At 36.3% G+C, this 22,978-nt stretch overlaps 1 protein-coding gene across 6 annotated transcripts in view; it reads right to left on the bottom strand.

Annotated features, from left to right (window-relative positions):
- Positions 1–267: 267 nt before the first annotated feature.
- The window catches only part of ABHD17B (abhydrolase domain containing 17B, depalmitoylase), a 50,250-nt gene continuing 27,539 nt past the window's right edge, over positions 268–22,978 (bottom strand). For 2 of the 6 annotated variants that reach the window (XM_009456725.5, XM_054658141.2), the window contains exons 2-5: positions 14,392–14,861; positions 9,851–10,030; positions 6,561–6,768; positions 268–2,373 (exon numbers count right to left, since the gene is read on the bottom strand). In XM_009456725.5, coding sequence (XP_009455000.2) covers positions 2,347–2,373; positions 6,561–6,768; positions 9,851–10,030; positions 14,392–14,858 — 882 coding nt within the window. In that variant the 5' untranslated portion in view covers positions 14,859–14,861 and the 3' untranslated portion in view covers positions 268–2,346. Of the gene's footprint in view, positions 2,374–4,913; positions 6,769–9,850; positions 10,031–14,391; positions 14,862–22,807; positions 22,929–22,978 lie in introns of those variants that run through there. The other 4 variants (XM_054658140.2, XM_054658142.1, XM_054658143.2 and 1 more) reach the window with 4 other exon arrangements.

Here is a 22,978-nt window from a genome sequence, read left to right on the forward strand (position 1 = left end):
TTTCCCAGATAAGCAAAACTGAGAATTTGTTAGCAGACTCATTTTACAATACTAAACGAAGTTCTTCAGGCTGAAATCAAGTGACCCTACAGAAATATGAATCTACAGGAACAAACAACATTGATAATTATGTAATGATAAATGCATATTTTTCCTCCTTTAATTGATTTAAAAAAGCAATTTCAAATAATATGTATATAATGGATTGTTGGGCCTATATAACATATAGAAATGTAATGTATGTGTAGTATAATAGCACATAGGAAGTGAGTAAAAACAAAGCTGTAATGGGCTAAGGAAATGACTACAGATGGTAAAGTAGTAACTATAACAATGCATTGTTGAGTTTTTAACATTAATATATTATGTAGGCATTGCCTAAAAAGTACTTTAGACCTGTTACTCAGTGAGGGTAAGTTTCAGATATTATTATCCTATTCATTACACTCCCTATCAAAACAAAACACAAAATTCAATATTGCTCACCCAAATAAAGGAATCCTCCCCTCCTCCAGCTACTTTTATTTGCTGCTCTGATAGCCAGGCTAAAAACACATTTGAGAATTACTTCTCCTTTATCTATTCTTGAGTCTTATGATTTCAGAAGTCCAGAAGCCAGTTTCTGACAGTGAAAACCAGGAGACAGCAAAGAAATAGGTTTCCCCCCTTCTTTTCAACCATAAAAAATAACACACCAACATAAAAGATACCTTTCTAAGTAGGTCAAGGAAAAAAACTCACCCATAATCCTATTGCCTCAACACAATCATTTGTTTCATTGTATTTATTTCCTTCTGCTTTTATTCCATAGACACTTACATTTTATTTTACAGAGGTGTAATCATTTATACTCTCTTTTTCATTTAGGATTACACTGAATACTTTAGCAAGTTTAATTATCATTTTTGACAGCACCAGATATATTTAGGGATATATAAACTATTTTCTTTTGTCTCCCTCCCTTCTGCCCATTCTATTTCCCGGGGATGGGCCTTGAAGGCTTGGAGCCCAGACTTCTAGACTTAAAAGAGCTCAAAAAGTAGCAAATTCTCACTTTGGTGAAGTAATATAGATGGCCTCTGACTTTACCAAAGTTATTAGGTGTTCAAATAGAAACACAAGTTTCATTTAAGATTCATAACATGAGAATGCTAATTATAAGTTTTGATTTATAGTCTATGAATTCACCATACATAGTGCCCCTATATTCATAAACCTACCTGCTACCCTCTCTACTTCTTTTCTTCTTCAAAAACCAGAAGACTGAATCTACTTCAATATACTGCCTTAAGTAGTTGTTTTAGAGGAAAAAGAAATCCAAATTTTGAATTAATCAAGTACTACAGTGGCTGAAACTTGCATTTTATTAGGAGATAAAAATGATCTAAAAACAGCATTTCCCCATTTTTCTAATATAACGTCATTTTTTAAAGCACACTATTAAAACTTTTTTCTAAAAGTGTCATATTATGCAAATTTAGTACACGGCCTACAAGAGGAAACAGAGGGAGTAACATAGTTTCATGTCCATCTGGCTTCATACGAAAAAGCCAGTTTAACAGCTTTCAGCTCACTGACATTTGTTAAGACCTTTGTACTTTCCCTAAAAAAAGAAAAAGTAAAACACACAACTCTAATGTCAAGTGGGTCATTTCCAGCATAGAGGTGTTTGCTTCCTTCCTTAGCATTACTCATTCAACTATTCAGTCAGAGGCATAATCCATTTAGAGATACGATAGACAAATGTCTTCTCCATTCTGCAAGCTCAAACTCAAAGCCTAATTCCAAGTATCGTAAGCATAAATTGTTACTTTTTTGGTTACTGGACATTTGGGGTGCACATTATCAGAATACAACATGTTATCATGTTTGAATAAATTGCCTATTTTAAAACAAAGCAACAAGCTAAAAGCTAATTCGTAGTAACTATATTGATACTTTTTTCAATGTAATTGCTTATTCTGTGTGTTACAATTTATAGTAAATCAGCTTCTGAAGTAAACACTTGTTTATTCATGTGTCTGTGGCTACCATCCTCACCAGGTTTCAACATAACTAATTAACTGTAACTGTGCCTAGTAAAATGAATTAGTATTAAATCTTTAAATAATCATTAACTTGAGAATTAATTGGCACAATCTACCAATTTACTATTCAATGAATAACTAGCTGACAAGGAGGAACCTACCCATTAAAAAAATACAATTGTGACTAACATTGGAGAGCAAATAAGTTTATGTCATATAATTTGAAAGGATCATTGGTATATTAATCCAGTTAAGTTTGGTAAAGAGAAGATAATGGAATACATAGTACCGTCATTGAAAACTGTAGACCTTGAGAAAATCACTTCCCTTCTTTATGTTTCTGCACCTGTAAAATAAAGGGATTAGGCTATATCATCTCTGCAGTTTTCATAATCTGAGTTTATGTGGCTTTCCATAACTGTTTATGAAAAATCACTCTTAAGATTTTGTCATGTATGTCTAAATGCAAGAATACCACTATTTACATGATAATTGCTGTCAGTCTACAATTTTTAAAATTCATTTTATAATTATTTTTGCAGAGACAGGGTCTCATTCCATTGGAGTGCATTGGCACAATCAGTTCACTGCAGCCTTCTAGTCTTGGACTCGAGTGGTCCTCCCACCTCAGACTCTTAAGTAGCTGGGATTACAGGCTTGAGCCACCTCTCCCTGCTTAAAATTCATTTTCACTTATGAAGCTCTCTTAAAGTGAACACTACCTATATATTTATAGAAATCACCGAGAAAAAAAAAATCTATGGTATATATTCATGTAGGATACAGAACTGGTAAATTTGTGTAAGAAACCTGGAAAAGTATGAAGATGACAAACTAGTTCATGAAAGTTCTTCTTCATCATTCTTTTTTGTACTTGGAGGATATGGCACGAGACCAAGGATTTGTGTTACTATCAAAATTGTACTATGTTAGTATGTACAAAAGCCAAATATCAAAACAAACAAATTGGGACCATTTTAGTCATCAGTTAAGGCTAAAAACTGATATGAGCCATTACGTGTGAGTAGGGCTGAAATTTTCACATTACATTAGAAATGTAAGGGATATTATTATTCAATTAGTTCCATTAATTTCTAGTGAGAAAACTGAGGTCCAGAAGTAACTTGCCCAATGTTGCAGATCTAATCACTGTTAGCTGACAAGAGCCCCAGATCTGACTGCCAATTTAATTCTACATCATACTGTCTTCTAAAAACCATAGGTAAGCTCTCAGGAGTAAGTAGGGGAAATCAAAATGGAATACAAAGTCTCAAACGACCTTACACACAGTACATCTAGTTCGACTTTTCATTTAAATCTGGAATTTCTTCTGTGACACCTATGACAGATGTCATTCAGCTTCTGCTCTGTCTCTAGTGATAAGATACTCATTAATGCTTAGGAAGCAATCCCTTTCCTTTATGGACAAATAGCCATAAAGTTATTTCTCATACTGAGCTTTAATCTGGTATTGTGTAATTTTCACCCAGTCCTGCTCTGAGAGCCAGATAGAATACATTGTACATGCCTCTCAAATATTTGAAGGTAGCTATTACTCCTTAGTCACATCTTTCAGCTGGTTTGGGAGTTTCAGTTTACGGTACCTTTTCCAACTTGGCAAATACCTCAGGATTTGCTCTAATTTGTAAATATCCTTTCACTGCATCCTGGAATAACATTAGTAATGTAAATGTGGTTTGAACAGCACTTTGTGTATCATTTTCCCATGATGTATTTTTCACCACTCTAAAATTAGATCAGTTTCTACACAACTGACTTACACGTTATTTCCAGCAAGCAAAAATCTCCAGATTTTTTCATCTATACTCTTGACAAGTGCTGTTTCCTTTTTCTATCAATGGCCTATTTGTTTCTAGGATAAAGACTAGGGTTCACCATGCCATCTGTAATTGTGTTCCTAATTAGCAGCCTCATGCATAGGCCAAACTTTCTTTTTTTTTTTTTTTTTTTTGAGACAGAGTCCCGCTCTGTCACCCAGGCTGGAGTGCAGTGGTGCGATCTCGGCTCACTGCAACCTCCACCTCCCGGGTTCAAGTGATTCTCCTGCCTCAGCCTCCCAAGTAGCTGGGACTACAGGCACGTGCCACCACGCCCAGCTAACTTTTTGTGTTTTTAGTAGAGGCAGGGTTTCACCGTGTTAGCCAGGATGGTCTCGATCTCCTGACCTCGTGATCCACCTGCCTCAGCCTCCCAAAGTACTGGGATTACAGACATGAGCCACCGCCCCTGGCCCAGTCTTCATATTTAACTGCACCTTCCTTCCTCTAGGCTTCCGTATATTATTCATTCCCCTCAGCTAGGAATGCTTCCCCTGGGTCACCCAGGTCTACCCAATTCTTAGTTATCCTTCAAAACTTAGCTGAAATACCACTTCTCTGGGGGACTCTTCCTTGCCCTGCTCCCTATGTTCCCCTCCCAAAAGTACCTTTTACCTGTTACAATACCTTACAAATCTCCTTCAGCCCTTATCAAAATAGTAATATTTGTGCAATGAGGTGCCTGTCTCCTTGGCTATACCATGAAATCTATGAGGACACAGTCTGTCTTTACCTAGCACAGGTTTTTGCATGATTTATACATTCAGTAACTGTCTGTTGAATGAACGAACACTGAATGAATAGGGTCAATATTTAGATTTCCCCAGGTAATCAAAGAAAACATTTAGCTAAGCCCTGGGTTGTATGCTGTACAAAGAAGAAACTGTATAGGTTACAAGACAATCTTGAGAAAGAAAGACCTCTCCAAAAAAGTGATGATATAATTTAAAAAATTTTCAAACTATGTCCTATAAAAACGAAGGGTAATTTTTTTTCACTCTTTCTAGTGTGGGGGTGGGGAGCATGGAAAAAGGCAAATAAGCACAGGTCAGTGGTATATTTGTTGTTTTACTGTTAATTTGACACATCTGAACCAAAGCATTCACAATACTTGATATACTTTGAAGAGAGTCATATACTATAGTCTTAAACATAACCATGGAACGAGCAGAACAATTAAAACTACATAAGGCCTTAAAATATATCCACAGTGTGTATTATTTCCATATTCATTCATTTACAAATTAGACTACATACCATTAATTTTATTTTTATTTTTCATTGTTTTATTCAGACAGGGTTCATTCAAGGAAAGGCAACTTAGTTTTTGTATGTGTGAGCTTTATTTTTTTACTATATTGGTTAATATAAAAGTTATGAATTAAACGTATTCTTATCTCCTATACCCAGGAGTGAATCTATGAAATTCTCAGATAGTAATCCAAAACAATAGGTCCTATTTTTAAAAATAGCTAAAGTGGGCCAGGCGCAGTGGCTCATGCCTGTAATTCCGACACTTTGGGAGGCCGAGGGCAGATCATGAGGTCAGGAGTTCAAGACCAGCCTGATCAACATGGCAAAACCCTGTCTCTACTAAAAATACAAAAATTAGCCAGGCATGGTGGCAAGCATCTGTAATACCAGCTACTCAGGAGGCTGAGGCAGGAGAATCACTTGATCCCAGGAGGCAGAGGTTGCAGTGAGCCGAGATCGCGCCACTGCGCTCCAGCCTCAGTGACACAGCAAGACTCCATCTCAAAAAATGAAAAAAATAGCCAAAGTGAAAAGGGATCTGATAGCCAGTCTGTTAGTGGTCTTTAAGATCAACTCATGGACTTTCGGGATTTCATACAATGAAGACTACTGCAATTCTATGAAGACTATGAGATCAGTCAAAATTTAAAACATCGCATACAAAATCATTCTTGAAATCTCTAAATGCCTTTTAAGTAACCAGCATGAAAATTTTAAGTACTTGCCTCACAGTACCAAACTTAGAAGTCAAAACTAGTTAAAATTCAGTGCTATCATGACTTCTCATTTACAAGGTAACTCATTGGTAAATTAATAGATGGCATAAAAATTAAGATTTACATCTTTTTTAAAGGATAAATGTATGTAATCAGAGTATACAGAAAATTCAATGTATTTTACAATAAAATAACTTTAAACCTCTATCCCTGTACAACAGGGTTTAGGTTAATTCTAGTGAACTTGCATGGTTTTAAATCTCTTTTACAGTTCATTCCATTATGAGTACTTAAATTGCTTTAGATACATAGCTTTTTTCAAAATATTACAGTTGTATTCCAGGATAAGATTTAATATATTGAGATGTTTTAAAAATATTTATAAATTTGTTTCTAGTATGCAAAAGCATTTGGCAATACTTTTACAGCATTTGATTTTATAGAATTAAAATCTCATACAGTACTCATCTTGATGTTAAAAAAAAATTCACAGAAAAAATATAAATTACACAGCCTGACTGCACGGTACTGTTATTTCCAGTTTTTAGTTCTGGTAATTAAAACCTTCATTAAGTCTGTTAACAAATCATTACCTGTACATTTATGAAGGCAACTGACATGATTTGCAAACAAAACCTTCAGGTTTTATGTTATTTACCAAAGAGTGCAGTTCAGCAAGAAAGGAAAACCCAGTAGCAAATTTACAGAATATTTTACAAATTTACCAGTTCCTGTGACACAAACTGTTTCAACCTTTCAAGATACTGTCCATAAAGTTCCACATCATTGTGACCTGCTCCTTCAACCCAGAGAGGCTCCACAGGTCTTTGGCAACGTTCAAACAATGCGAGGCCATGTGAAAAGTCAATGACTTCATCTTCAGTCCCATGAATTATTAATACTGGAGAGGTTATCTTAGAGATTTTGTCAATGCTGCAGGGAAAAAGGAAGGGGGAAAAATGCAATAAATTAACTATGTAAAGGAACATATTCTTGTGCTATATCAGACAGATAATTCAAATATGAGAATTGTATGAATCAGTTCAGAAGGTAAGAATGTCTCCTGAATTTCCAGTAAGATTCAAAAATTGCCTTTTACATACTCCCTACCTTAAGATTATCTGAGGAAGTTATTTTCATGCACTTGTTTTGATGGTTTTGCTGGAATCACTCAATGCTCTTGTCACTCTACTGTACCTTTCTACAATGTTGACTTTTGGCACAGAGAAACAGGTGTCCAGAAGAGAAAACTTAAGAACTATTTCAAGTATGCGCTAATTTCACTTTCTGCACTCACTATATTCTTTCTCCTAGTCTCCTACTAAAATGACAGCAAAATGTTTTATGTTTTTGTTCTTGTTTGAGGATAAAGATACAAAAACAAGGAGAATGTACTAAAATATAATAAAATGTTGGAGCTGGAAAGAAGATTAATGTGTGAAACAATTTATTAAAAGAAGAAAACACAATTTTAGGCAGATAGATGGTAAAGTGATGAACGAAACCAATTTATACAACAGAATACCCCAGAAAGCTAAGGAATTACCATGGTGATGAAGGGGGTGATTGAAATATACAGGATTTTTGCAAAGTCTGTGTAAGAAAGTTAGCCTCCCCTTCCCAGTTCCTTTTGCCTGTTCATATACCCAGAAACTGCCTGCCCCCAAGACTGGAATGTCTGTGAACTAGAAGACTGCCAGAGTTTAGAACAGAGGTATCATAGAGACAATGGAAACATATACATTTACATACTGGCTACTATGAACCCATTTTCCCTATGTGGCTCCCAGAATGCTGGTAGTCAGGCCACTGTCCTCCAGGAGGGACTTTTAGAAAGTCTTCTTTGGGCCGGGCACGGTGGCTCATGCCTGTAATCTCGGCACTTTGGGAGGCCGTAGCAGGTGGATCACCTGAGGTCAGGAGTTCGAGACCAGCCTGATTAACATGGTGAAACCCCGTCTCTACTAAAAATACAAAAAAAAAAAAAAAAAAATTAGCCAGGCATGATGGCGCGTGCCTGTAATCCCAGCTACTCGCGAGGCTGAGGCAGGAGAATCACTTGAACCCTGGAGGCAGAGGTTGCAGTGAGCCAAGATCGCACCATTGTACTCCAGCCTGGGTGTCGCAGCGAGACTCTGTCTCAGAAAAAAAAAAAAAAAAAAAAAAAAAAAAAAGAAAGAAAGAGCCTTCTTTGGAGATTATTATCAGATCAGCCCTTTAGTTGATCTGCTAAATCTTGATTGTCTGCTTATATGTAAGAGTAAAGAGTTGATCAGCTCCTTTACTTACATATAAGCAGGCAACCAAGAGTTATCAGACATGAGAGGAGAACACTTCAAATAACATAGGAATCAAAACAAACACTTTTTTAAAAGGCAACTTGGAGGACACAGAAACTACACAGACAATTCTTTTTAAGAATCTTTAGAGAAAGGTATTATAATAAACATAAAATGAAAATGGAATGTTGACAATGAAAAAACCATCAATGAAATAATCTAAGGCTGCATTTGGTAAGAATAAATACTTGGGTTTACTATCTGTTGTCAGAAAGATGTTCAGCGGTAGAGGAATTAAAACTTGAATAAAAAATAAAAAGAAGTATATTATCTTTTTCAAACAGTTTATTTTTATTTTTTGAGACAGGGTCTCACTCTGTCGCCCAGGCTGGAGTGCAGTGGCACCATCTTGGCTCACTGCCATCTCTGTCTCCCAGGTTCAAGGGATTCTCATGCCTCAGCCTCTCGAGTAGCTGGGATTACAGGCACGCATCACCATGCCTGGCTAATTTTTGTAATTTTGGTGGAGACGGGGTTTCACCATGTTGGCCAGGCTGGTCTCGAACTCTTGGCCTCAAGTGATCCACCCGCCACGGCCTCCAAAAGTGCTGGGATTACAGGCGTGAACCACTGCGCCTGGCCAAACAGTTTATTTTTAGTGTTGCTCTCTGTTGGTGCACCAGAAATGAAAGAGGGAGCTAGACGGAGACAGAAGTTGACAACAACACTGATATGGGGATACTCAGATACATCCCTATCATTTTTACCATTCAGCTAGACAGAGGCAGTATAATGCCTATACCCACATTACCTGAAACAAAAACAAACCCAAAACAAAATAAAAACCCAAACATGCCCACAGCTTGCCCTTGTGATAAGATCATGTGTTCACATACTTTCCCTACTAAAGTGATCCATTACTGGCTAATGATGAAAATTCTGTGTTTTTAAAATAATTCTTGAACCATGTGATGACTTTGCCTTTGGCCCATCGGCCATTCACAAAAAAAATCCTTTGTATTGTTGCCAATTGGAGAAAGGAGAGAAAACTAAAATTTGCCAACTTATTTCTTGTCTTCTCCTTGAGAAAAATAGGCCATTAATTTTTTCCAACTATGAAGAGTAGGTGGGAACTACCTCCTGTCTTGAGAAGCATGAAGGAAAAGTAGCTACTTTCCTTTCAAATACATCTAAGTATGTTTGCAGGTTTTGTGGCAGCAATACTTACTAATCTAGTTAATTTAAGATTCAACTTTTTTTCAATTCACTTCTTTTGTAAGTTAGATATCATTAATCAGATATTTACTCATTTTAGCCTCTACCTGTTCTTCTCTAACATCAAGTGTCTCACTGGATGGCACTATCCATTAGCACCTCAGGGCAGAAACATGGTAGTCATGTTCAAGTTTTTCTCTTTAGCATCCTACACCCAGTCTGATACTCAGTTCTGTCAAATTTATGTTTCAAATTAATTCCCTTGTCTCCAATACTAGTGCCACCACCTGAGGTGTAAGGCCCTCAGCAATTTTCATCTGGATTACTACTCCTCAAACATTTCAGCCTTCTGACTGGTCACCTGCTAATACCCTCTTTACAAATTAATTTTTCATAATTTCTATGTGCTAATATATATAAAATGAAGTTTATGGTTGAGTGAACTGTGTCATGAATACTTTAAATGATGAAAAAATTCCCAAGTTTCTTGGAATTTAACTATTTTGAATATTGCTACTTACTTTGGGAATGCATCAAAACAGTAGGTCTTCTTGGTATCAGGAAAGGCAACTCGCATTCCCGAAGTCAGAGGAGAATGAAGAATAACAGCAGCACTCTCATATCGAGCAGCAAGATCCACAGACGGTACTGTCCCTATACTTTGGCCATATATAATCACATTTTCAGGGCGAATGCCATATCTACAAAGTTCAGGCGTTAAAAACAAAAACCAAAAAAGTTGGAGTGGTATGAAATGTTCCATCATTCCAAAGGATTTGATCTTAGAATAAGACAATGTCAACTAATCCATTTTTTAAACTTAAGTTTCTTAGCTATTACTGTTAGTTTTAACATTACAATGAAGTCTGTATCATCAGTTTATTTCATGTGTTTCTCTACTTCATCTTTTGGAAGAATAATTGCTGAGGTATTTTAAGATTTCAATCTTAAGAAATAAATTTATTAAATAATTTATTACACTATATTTCAACCTAGCTTACTGCTGACTAAGCTTGGGGCATATCACTAATATTTTAATGAACTGATGTTGAATGAATAGGTCATATTTATTTTCCGTTCAATGTAACAAAAGTTATTTATTTCTCTACACATCAAGAGTGGCTCATTTTAATTTCCAAAATTGGTCATATTGATGAACTGTTACATATAGTTATGGTATGAAATGAATATATGTATGGTTTTAGTAAAGGGCAAATTATGATTTTACGATTTTTCTTAAAATTTATCTTTGCTTAGTTGTAGAAATGGACTAATGGTTGAAAAGATAAAAAAGAATTCCAAACACCACATGGTCCAATTATTTATGAATAGACTTTACGCTAAAATTACAAGGTACTATTTTAATCCCTTTAAAATGGCCACAGGTTTAAATAGATGAAAACTCATTGACTCAATAAATATTTATTGGGTACCTAGTATGTTCAAGGAACTGCTTGCTACTTGTCTACAGTATAATCATCCCAAATGTAAACTACTGCAAGTGTAAGTACAGTGCTACCTGAGCTAATGAATGTGGGGTTAAAGGTTATAGTGACATTAAATACACCTTTCCACTTAGAAGGCAGACAGCAGTCACTCTGGCAGCTAAGAACATAACAGCTGCTTTTGGAAATCTTTTGCAAAGGTAAAATATCTTTCTAAGAATCTGGATATTCACCAGGAAAGAGCGAGGGAAACTGTCCGTGTGTTCTCTTCCAGGGGCATAATACTATTTCAACTATACAGGTAGTAACACAGCTCTCCCCATATAGTTTCTTCAAGTCAGTACTACACAAGCATTTGTATAGGACACAGAAAGTGGGGCTCTGTCTACTTCAAATTGACTCTAAATATTAGCAAACTCAGAAAAGCTTTTTTCTTTACAACAGACCTAGTTGCACATATTTCATACGAATGAAGAAATTAGGAGAATGAACATTTGCAGCATAACCACAGTTCTTGAGGCTGCATTGTTGCTGTCAGCTGAATATCAGCATTGTTGGTGGCAATCATGAAATTTGGGCTACAGCTAGCAATGACAATGCTCAAGGATAGAGTCGCAGAGGTAGCTGACAATTAAGCATGAGGGGACTCACAAGAGTAACAACTGCCTAACAGTATGAGCTAGAAAGGAGTTTAGAGACCATCTAATCTAGAGTCCAGCTGCCTAATGAGCAGATCTTCAAAGTCACCAGTAGGTGACAGCTCTATAATTAGAACCCAGGTATACTGACTCCCAGTTCAGTGTTTTTTACCTCTGAAGCACACAGATGAGGAACTCAAGGACTTTGTGGGAAAGGTGCATAGTGAATGCCAGGCCCCGAGTTTCTTTTGGTCCATCAGAAGGTCAGAAATTGGAGTTATGATGGATATCCAATTTTCCCAAAAAGGACATTCCAATGTTCATTCATCCCAAAAATGAACATTATTTAAGTTCATTATTTATTTTCTCTCTCCTGGTTACTTAAGTCCTAACTTTTAATCAGGCAAATAAAATAAAAGGCATGTATTCTAATTAAACACATTTCATTAGATGACAGAATTCCAGAACTGGAAAAGATCTTGGGGATCATTTAATTCAATCTCTTCATTAAACAGATGAGGAAACACAGGCTCAGAGAAGTAATATTTCCTAAAGTACCTACACTTATGAAACTCCAACTATATTTTTGTTTCAACATGAAAGAAAACAGAGGTCTAAAATTCTAAAATATAAGTGCTAAAATAGTATATGGGATTATTGATGAAATCTGCCCATTCCTGATTAACACTGGCTATCAAATATGTTTAAAAAATTAAGGCTGAAAATCATTTTTCAAAGTTTTCTTCAAATTGATAAATGCCAAGATTAAAAAAAAAAAAAGAAAAAAGAAAAAAACAGTAAAGTTGACCACTTAAAAAATGGGATTTTTTCATATAGACACAGAACACTGAACTGAATACTAACATGTTTTGTTTGAGTAAAGTGACCCTTTTGTGTTACTGGGAAGCGCTAATAATGAAAGCTGGCTATCAGTTTTAACTTGGCACCCTTTAAAACTTCATTATTCCACTGAAGTTAAACTTTAAAAGTGTGAACCTTATCACTCAATAAAGCTATTTTTTTAATTATAATACTTTCTTATAGTTGTTATACGTTATTCAACTGACTGACTCTAAAAAGTGGGCACTCAGTTTCTGTTTGTTTTAAGGCTTGATGGAACTGATATCAATATATGTAAAAAAGATTTTTATTTAAAGCAGTTTTTAATTTATCAATTAAACAATAACTTTACCATCCCCCATCAACTCTTTACCTACTACTTGCCATCTTTTTTTCCTTATTCCTCATATTTATGTTTTTATATAACTTCAATTGATTTTAAGAATCCCTTTTATGTAGAACTTCGCTATGAGAGCATAACTTTATTACATTTCTTTGGAGGGAAAAATAGTTTTAAAGATATTTTTAATATCTTTAATAATATTAACTACTTTATTATTAAAATTGAGGAAATTTTTCCTGACTAAATGAAATCTTTAATATTTAAACATTAAATTAGAAACAGTAAGTTTTCTTTATATCCTATAGCTTCAGTCTAAAACATCCTGGAAGTCAGATATTTTATTTTCATATAATATAAAGAATAGCCTATATTAAGGTATCTGTTTATTGTACACTAACCTGACTAATAATACACTGAAGTCTACAAAATTGTGATTTTTTTTTCAAGAAAAATGTTTAGGTATCTTGGTGACTAGAAAAGATTAATGCAATTTCTAGTTCCCCAAAATGTATGCTGCTATAATCAAAGAATAACTGACATAGTAAGAAAATTTTATTAAACAATTTATCATAACATTAAAACTTCTTTTTTTTTAAACAGAGTCTTACTCTGTCACCTGGGCTTGAGTGCAGTGGTGTGATCTCAGCTCACTGCAACCTCCACCTCCCAGGTTCAAGTGATTCTTCTGCCTCAGCTTCCCGAATACCTGGGATTACAGGCACCCGCCACTGTGCCCGGCTAATTTTTGTATTTTTAGTAGAGACGGGGTTTCACCATCTTGGCCAGGCTGGTCTCGAATACCTGACCTCGTGATCTACCTGCCTTAGCCTCCCAAAGTGCTGGGATTACAGGCATGAGCCACTGCGCCCAGACATTTTTTTTTTTTTTTTGTATTTTTAGTAGAGATGGGGTTTCACCATGTTGGCCAGACTGGTCTCGAACTCCTGACCTTGTGATTCGCCTGCCTCAGCCTCCCAAAGTGCTAGGACTACAGGCGTGAGCCACCGCACCCAGCCTAAAAAATTTTTTTAAACTTGATATCATCTCTCCCAATTTTAGGAACACAGAATATAAAGTAAAATCTCAGTTTTACAGAATGAATACTTGAAAAATAATTCCAATAAGGTATCTTTAAGTTGTACTTCCCAAGAAGTAATCACATAAAATAATGCAAATCTTGGCTTAAGATTTTAATAGAAAGCAATCCAGCCTCATACTGTTAATGACAGATCAAGTGAATAATTAGCTATGTCAGTATTTTCTCTCATTTCCTTGAAAGGTTGCAGCTTTGAATAAACATTTTTTATATCACACTCCAATAAGAAAGCTTACAAAAACCAAACATTTGTCACTGGATTTAATTTTTTTTTTTTTTTAACTTTTTAAGAGATGAGGTCTGACGCTGTCACTCAGGCTGGAGTGCAGTGGCATGATCATAGCTCACTGCAGCCTCAAACTCCTGGCCTCAAGTGATTCCCCTGACTTTGTCTCCTAAGTAACTAGGACTATAGGCATGCACCATGGACTTCCAGCTAAGAATTTAAGTTAAAAAAAAATACATATATACGTGTATTAATGTAGACAAACAAACCTGAAACTGTCTTTAAAAACTTTGTTTTGCTATTATGTGAAATTTAAAATTGCTGTCTAAAATATTTATTCACAGGTATATAATAGTAAATATAACCTCTATATAGCAGTTATGTATAATAAAAACAGCTTTTATTCTATTCTTACACAAGATATTTTTAGCTAACCACCACGAGTATGAAAAATAAATTCCAACCACAATTTACCTTGTCCTAAGAGCAAGCCAAGCAGCTTCAATGTCTGCATAGAGGTTCTTCTCTGTGGGTTTCCCGGAACTGGCACCATATCCAGAATAATCATATGAGAATATATTACAATTAATCCGTGATCCTAGTCCTATGTAAAAGCTGCTCATTTGACCAAGATCAACAGCATTTCCATGTGAGAAGAGTAAAGTGTATTTCGCATTGGGTGAACAACGTACAAACATACAAGCAATTCTGTTGCCTTTACTGGTTCTAGTCATGAAACACTCAATAGCATCTTTTTCTCTAGAAGAATACTGCCAGTCTGCTCGTTCAGACAGATGTAAAGTCCAACGGCTTCCGCTTTCATCACACATCAGTGTGTAAGTTGGATCAGGTGGCAAAAACGCTAATTTTGAAGCAATCTTCCCTGGACAAGGTGGACAGCAGAAGAGGCAACATAGCTCACTAAATGAAAGATTATTCATGCTCTGAAAAAGAAAAGGAGATAGCAAATATTTTAATAACTGAATGTAGACTCATATAATAAAAAGTTAAAACACAGACATGGGTAAATTTTATTGGTGGTTAATGACTATTACTATTTTAGGTATGATTCCAAACAGATTTTTGGCTTCTTTTTTTTTTTTTGAGACGGAGTTTCACTCTTGTTGCCCAGGCTGGAGTGCAATGGCACGATCTCAGCTCACCACAACCTCCGCCTCCCGGGTTCAAGTGATCCTCCCGCCTCAGCCTCCTAAGTAGCTGGGATTACAGGCATGCGCCACCACACCCGGTTAATTTTGTATTTTTAGTAGAGATGGGGTTTCTCCATGTTGATCAGATTGGTCTCGAACTCCTGACCTCAGATGATTCACCCACCTCGGCCTCCCAAAGTGCTGGGATTACAGGAGTAAGCCACCACGCCCGGCCTTTGGCTTCTTTCTAGAAGTACTTTAAATCCTGGGGTGAGGCAAATATTCCTGACCAGCAGACAGACTCAAATCCTATATGACAGGTTTCAAATAGCAGTGATTATCATCTCATTTAACAAAAATGTCAAAAATGATAAAGGTAATATTTGCCATTTCTTTACAAATAACCTGAAGGTATGAAATATCTTTAGTGTAGTCTGTAATTTCTATGTAACTCAGCAAAAGTTCTTAGAACCTCATGGAGAAGCTAGGAATTTAGCATAAAGTGAATACATACTAATAGCATTTATGAAGCTATTTGTCAGGCATTGTGCCAAGTGCTCTATGTGTGTTACTTGGTTTAATTCTCAGAACAACTGTGTAAGTTGTTGTGAGAAAGGAAACTTGCACAAGATGAGGCAGTGGTGGAGCCAGGATTTGACTCCAGGCTGTCACTACACTATGTTACTGGGCTACACTGCCTCACAGATTCAGAACACGCTCAGAAGACTATCACTTTGGTCACAGTGCCAATGGCCCAAATAACCTACAGAACATTAAAGTGTATGTATGTATGCATGCATGTATGTATGTAATTACTGCCCAAACTAAAAAGGCTATAATATAAAGTTTATTGTGGAAAAAAGGTAAAATCTACTAAAGGTAAACTTTTCTAAATGTTTGGAAGAGAAAGAGTACAAGGTTTAAAGTTAGGAAGCTGGGGTAAAATCCTAACTCTACCACTTACCGTTTACCAGCTGTATGTCCTTGGGCAAACTATCTCTTTGACTCTCATTTTCTTCATAAGTAAACAAGGCCAATACCTACACTGAAGGACCTGGTTGTGAATATCAAATGTTGGTGTAGTGAAGGCCCATCATACAACATACGGTGAGTGATGGCCATATCATTGTCACACTTTAACTTAGGGACAAAAATAAAGTAATACTTCTTAGTTCTATCAGTATTTCCTTCCATCTTGTCCTTTTTCAAATTCCTGTCTCTTTTTAGCAAAATTAGGCCATTGCTTAGTTCCAGAGAAAAGGCATTTAAAACCAACACCTTACAGGTTTGGTGGCATCCAATTTTCTCCAAAAAAAAAAAAAAAAAAAAAATCTAAATATAAGAATAGGGGGAAAAAAGTACCCTATTACACCAAAAATGGGAAGAAAACAACTCAACAGAGTGACTAAATGGTTGAGAATATGTAGGGGGAAAAATGCCCTTTTCACTCAATACAGAATCAAATATATCCTATAATGCTCAGTATAAATGTGTTTATAAGAAGCAGCAGAAAAAAGCACAGGAAGAGAGAAACAAGGGTAGGTATAACATAAAAGACTTCAAAAGGTGAGGGAAGGGCAGAAAAACATCTTGGATATTAGGAAATGCTTTAATTGCTTTCTACCTTTATTCCTTTTTAGCCTTCAAAATACAGCCTGAATAAGTTAATGGCGTACTCTGGTTGGAACAAGAAATAGGACAGAAATAACAACTAAGTGTCATCTGCTAACTTTAACTGAGGGCTTCCTGAAGTGTTGTGCTGAGAATGATTCTAAGGCATACACAGGGCTTAGCCAGCAAAAGATGTGATAAATTAGTGATGTTTACTATAGACTCTGGCTACAAATTTACTATCCTGGTCAGGAGGATAAAGTGTCTGTTGAAGAAGATGAAAGGGAAGGAACTCAAAGGATCTGTTCCAGAGGAGGAAATGACCTGCAGAAAGACGATGAGGTACAAGGTATAATATCAGTGCTGTCTGTTTAATATCTGTCTATGGTTATTTGTCAACCCCGATTACCTCATATACCATTGACTGCTGAGCCACAATAGCCTTTTAAAAAGCTTAATAAGTAAATGGTACGTATCTAGACTATAGTCCTATAATTTATCTCTTAGCCAGAAACACTTTTGTTGTTGTTTTTCGAGACGAAGTCTCACTCTATCGCCCAGGCTGGAGTGCAGTGGTGCGATCTTGGCTCACTGCAACCTCCGACTCCCACATTCAAGCGATTCTCCTGCCTCAGCCTCCCCAGTAGCTGGGATTACAGGCACACACCACCATGCCCAGCTAATTTTTGTATTTTTAGTAGAGATGGGGTTTCATGATGTTGGCCAGGCTAGTCTCGAACTCCTGACCTCAAATGATCTGCCTGCCTTGGCCTCCCAAACTGCTGGGATTACAGGCATGAGCCACCGCACCCAGCAGAAAAACTTTCATACACTATAATAAACTACTTTTGAAATAAACCTGGCTGGTTGAACATATATAATGCTGTGAAGAAGTTTCTGGGGATGAACACCAAAGGAGAGAAGCAGAAAGGAGAAAAACTGCAGTGCCAGGGTCTACTTTAATGACAACTTCACTTCCTTAATGCTGACAGAATGACTCCCCTCTTCCACTGCCCAAAAGCCAGATAACTGGGGCTTATTTAATGACAACAACTTGCAAATGATCACTTTCCTAATAAGAGGCCTGGTATAGGGCAGCAACACAGACCTACTTTCAAAAGTTAATTGAATACTTTTTAAGTCTGAAAAATTTCACAAAAACTATAAACAAAACAAATAAATCTAGGTTTTAGTATAGTGTGAGCAAGTTACTGAAGAAAAACATTTTATTCTGTAAAAAAAAAAAAATCACTGAAATAGCTTGTTAAACTTAGATAATTTCAAGTCCAACTTGTTCTTATAAAACTCATGCCAGACGCAGTGGATTGCTTGAGCAGTTAACAGTTGAAAAACACATCAGTGAGCTAAAAGATCAGGTTGAGTAATTTGCAAATATGGAATTTTTTTGTGGGAATTAAGAGATAGAAAACAACAAAATTTAATAGATAGAAATAGAAGTAGAAATATCACTATCCATACTATAGAAGTTCCAGGAGAAAATAAAGATAAGACTATTTAAGAATTTCTCAGAATTAAAGGGGGAAAAAAAGTCAGATTGAAACACCTCAAAGTGTACCAAAACAAAACAAACTACTTAAAAATGAACAAGATCAGATGAACATATGACTTTCTAATATAAACACTGGAAGCCAAAAGACAATGGAGAGATAATTTTAAGCTAAAGATGAAATCAAACTTTTAACCTAGAATTGTACATAGAACAAAAATACAGTTTTAATATAAGGATAAAGGTATCTGGGCTGGGTGTGGTGGCTCACTCCTGTAATCCCAGCACTTTGGGAGGCCAAGATGGGAGGACCACTTAAGCAACATAGGAAAACATTGTCTCTATCAAAAAAAAACAAAGAGAGAGAGAGATCTGCAGGCCCACAAAAACTCATAAGACTTAACCAAATCAAGTCTCTCTTTGAAAAACTCCAGCAAGGAGGGAAGGAGATAAATCCAAGGGAAGGCCAGGCACAGTGGCTCACACCTATAATCCCAACACTTTGGGAGGCCGAGGTAGGAGGATTGCTTGAGCCCAGGAATTGAAAACCAGCCTGAGCACCATGGCAAAACTCCATCTCTATAAAAAATACAAAAATTAGCTGGGCATGGTAGTGTGTGCCTGTAATCTCAGCCACTGGCGTGGCTGGAGTGCGAGGACTGCTGGAGCATGGGAGGTCGAGGCTACAGCAAGCTGTGATAGAGCCACTACACTCCAGCCTGGGCTACAGAGTGAGAGCCTGTCTCAACAATAACAACAAAACAAACAAAAACCCCCCAAACCCCAAGAGACTTCTATGAGATATCTGAGATATGAGAAATAAAGGAGAATAGTTAATACAATGTTTTTTGTACAAGTGAGCAATGGGAGCAAGGAGGGTGAAGACAACAAAGTATATCCCTAAAAATCCAGAACAAAAACTTTGGTGAATATGAATACGAAGAGGATTGACAAAAGAGAGACTACTTAAGAGGTAAAAATGTGCTGGGGTACCTGACTTGTTGAGGATGCTACTGATACTGATAAGCTTAAGACACAGAAGAAAAGCCTGAATATAAGCATGACTCTTAGTAAGTCAGATATAATCATCAGAAAAATGATAGTGCAGGGCACATCTAAAGGAGTTACAATTATCCATTACAAAAGTCTAGCTTTAAATATTAGTGTCCAACTTAAGAAGAGAGTAAACAAAAAGAAAACAAGAAAAAGAAAATTAAGAGCAGATATCAACAAAACAAAGAACAAAAAGCAATGGAGAACCAACAGCTGATTTCAGAAAAGGCTTCCACTACTACTAATAGCAAATAGCATTAACTGAACACTTACAAAGTGTCAGGCACTATTCTAAACACTTTTCACACATTAACTAATCCTTTCAACAATCCTCTGCTTTAGGGACTATTATTACACCCATTTTGCAATTGAGAAAACAGAGGCATAGAATAGTTACATAAGTTGCCTAATGTCACAAATCTGATCAATGGAACTGATACATGACAGAATGACTCTGTAACCCAAACTCATAACTACTGTTTTGTGGAAAGGGTACTCAGACAAGACTGATCACAAGAAAGAGATAAGCAAAATAAATGAAATAATGTACTAAAGGAAAAAGGACTTTGAGCTACAGACATAGTTTCTAGAAATGAAAGAATATCATGTGTCAATAAATAACCTAGACAAAACTCATGCATCTCTTGAGTAATATAAAAGGACAAAATTGGCACAAAGGCTAGAATATGCAAATAACCATCAGAACTTCAAATGGAAATCAAAGACCACCTTCACTTAAAATACTTTCATTAAGTGAAGTTATTCCAGAAAATGAATGCTGCTCAACAATTGCTTTCTGAGGCTATTGTAACCTTTATCCCAAAACTTAGAACTGTAAATAAAACTGTAAGTCCACTTCACTTTGAACATGCATGAAAAAACCTTAAAAACCTTAAAAAAAAGAAACAACATGTAAAGTGTATATAAATACAAAATACAAAATCAAGCTGAAAGACAAGAATGACAAATCTTCCAATGTTAAACCAAAGTAATTCGCATTAATGAACTAAAGAAAAAAAACACATGGTTTTCTTAATAGATATACAGGGACAAAACAATATGTTTGGTAGATGATATAATTACCCTGATAAAAAACCAAAAGAATCTAGAAAGTATTAAAACAAATGAGACTTCTCAGCAATTTTGGCAAATGCATGAACTTAGGTAAAGTTGGTACAGTTCAATGTTAGCTAGCATTAAACAACTAAAAATAGTTAAAAAAATTATAAATAAGATCGCACCCACAACCAAAACGACTATCTAGGAATTAATATAAAATAGAATGCAGAAAACCTTTATGCAGAAAAATTTTAAATAAGAACATTAAAAAATGGAAAGAATGACTTAATAGCATTGAGAATGTCAACTCTCCCAGAATGAAAATTTCAAGGTAATTGCCATCAAAATTCCAGCAGAAATTTGAGGAACTCAAAAGTGATTATAAAATTTATATAAAAGTATAAAGGTCTATAGAAAATAAAAAAATAAAACTTAGAAAAAAGACTCCTCCACTTATAATCAAGAAAAACAAAATGCAGAGAATTCATACAGAACCTCAAGGAACCCAGAATAGCCAAATCAATCTTGAAAAGAAAACCTAAGTTGGAGGATTCACACTTCCCAATTTCAAAACTCATAATAAAGCAACAGTAATCAAGACAGAATGCTATTGGCATAAGGACAGACAAATATATCTAAGGAATAGAACTGAGAATCCAGAAATAAACCTGACATTTATGGTCAGTTGATTTTTGACAAGAGTGCCAAAACAATTCAATGGTGAAAGAAGTGTTTTCAACAAATGGTGCTAGGGCAACATAATATCCACATGCAAAAGAATGAAATTTTACTCTTACTTCACACCATATACAAAAATCAACTCAAAATGAGTCAAAGACTAAATGTAAGATCTAAACTATGAAGTTCTCAGAAGAAAATATAGGCATAAATCTTTGTGACCTTGGGTTATAAAATGTTTCCTTAGAAAAGATACTGAAAGCACAAGTAACAAAGAAAAAAAAATAGATAAATCAGACTCCAAAATTAAAAACTTTCATGTTTCAAAAGACACAAGGATACTGAAAGGACAACCTACTGAATGTGAGAAAATACAAATAACCTTTACAATTCAACAATTTTAAAAGGACAGCTGGGCACGGTGGCTCAAGCCTGTAATCCCAGCACTTCGGAAGGCCGAGGCGGACGGATCATGAGGTCAGGAGATCGAGACCATCCTGCTAACATGGTGAAACCCTGCCTCTACTAAAAATACAAAAAATTAGCCGGGCATGGTGGCACGTGCCTGTATTCCCAGCTACTTGGGAGGCTGAGGTAGAAGAATCACTTGAACACGGGAGGTGGAGGTTGTAGTGAGCTGAGATCACGCCACTGTACTCCACCCTGGGGAACAGAGCAAGACTCCCGTCTCAAAAAACAAACCAAAAAAAAAAAAAAAAAAAAAGGAAAAAAAAAAAACAATAAAAGGACAACCCAATTAATAGGCAAAGGGATTTATAGACATTTCTCCAAAAGATATACAAATGGCCAATGGGCATGTGAAAAGATGCTTAACACCATCAGTCATCAAGGAAATGGAAATCAAAACCACAAAGAGATACAGCTTCATCTCCATTAAGATAGCTATAATCAAAAAGACATAATAATAAAGGTTATTTGGCAGGTGGAGAAATTGGAACCCTCATACACTGCTGATAGGAAGAAAAATGGTAGTCACATTAGAAAACAATCTGATATTTCCTCAAAAACTTAAAGAGTTGCCATTTGACAAAGCAATTCTACTCTCAAGAGAAAGCAAAACCCATGTCCACACAAAAACTTGTACATGCATGTGCAGCATTATTTACAATAGCTGAAAAACGTAAGCAATCCAAATGTACACCAGCTGATGAATGGATAAACAAAATGTAGGCTGGGCGCAGAGGCTCACGCCTGTAATCCCAGTACTTTGGGAGGCCAAGGCGGGAGAATCCCCTGAGTTCAGGAGTTCAAGACCAGCCTGGCCAACATGGTGAAACCCCGCCTCTACTAAAAATACAAAAATTAGCTGGTGTGGTGGTGCATGCCTTTAATCCCAGCTACTTAGGAGGCTGAGGCAGGAGAATTGCTTGAACTCGGGAGGCGGAGGTTGCAGTGAGCTGAGATCGCGCCACTGCACTCCAACCTGGGCAACAGACTGAGATTCCATTTCAAAAAAAAAAAACCAAGAAAACAAAAACAAAACAAAAGGTAGTATATATATCCATAAAATGGGGATGAGGAGAACAGGAGGGATGGAGAATAATAACTAAAGGATAACAGGTTTCTTTCCGGGGTAATGAAAATGTTCTAAAATTGATTTGGGTGATTGTTGCACAATTCTGTGAAAATTCTGTGAATATATATATTAAAAACATTGCCAGGCGCAGTGGTTCACACCAGTAATCCCAGCACTTTGGGAGGCCGATGTGGGCAGAACACGAGGTCAGGAGTTTGAGACCAGCATGACCAACATGGTGAAACCCTATCTCTACTAAAAATGCAAAAATTAGCCAGGCATGGTGGCACACACCTGTAATCCCAGCTACTCAGAGGCTGAGGCAGGAGAATCGTTTGAACCTGGGAGGCAGAGGTTGCCATGAGCTGAGATTGCGCCATTGCACTCCAGCCTGGGCAACAGGGCGAGACTCCATCTCAAAACAAACAAACAAACAAAAATTGAGTTGTATCTTAAATATTTGAA

The sequence above is a fragment of the Pan troglodytes genome, chromosome 11 (assembly GCF_028858775.2).
Source record: "Pan troglodytes isolate AG18354 chromosome 11, NHGRI_mPanTro3-v2.0_pri, whole genome shotgun sequence".
Taxonomy (NCBI): domain Eukaryota; kingdom Metazoa; phylum Chordata; class Mammalia; order Primates; family Hominidae; genus Pan; species Pan troglodytes.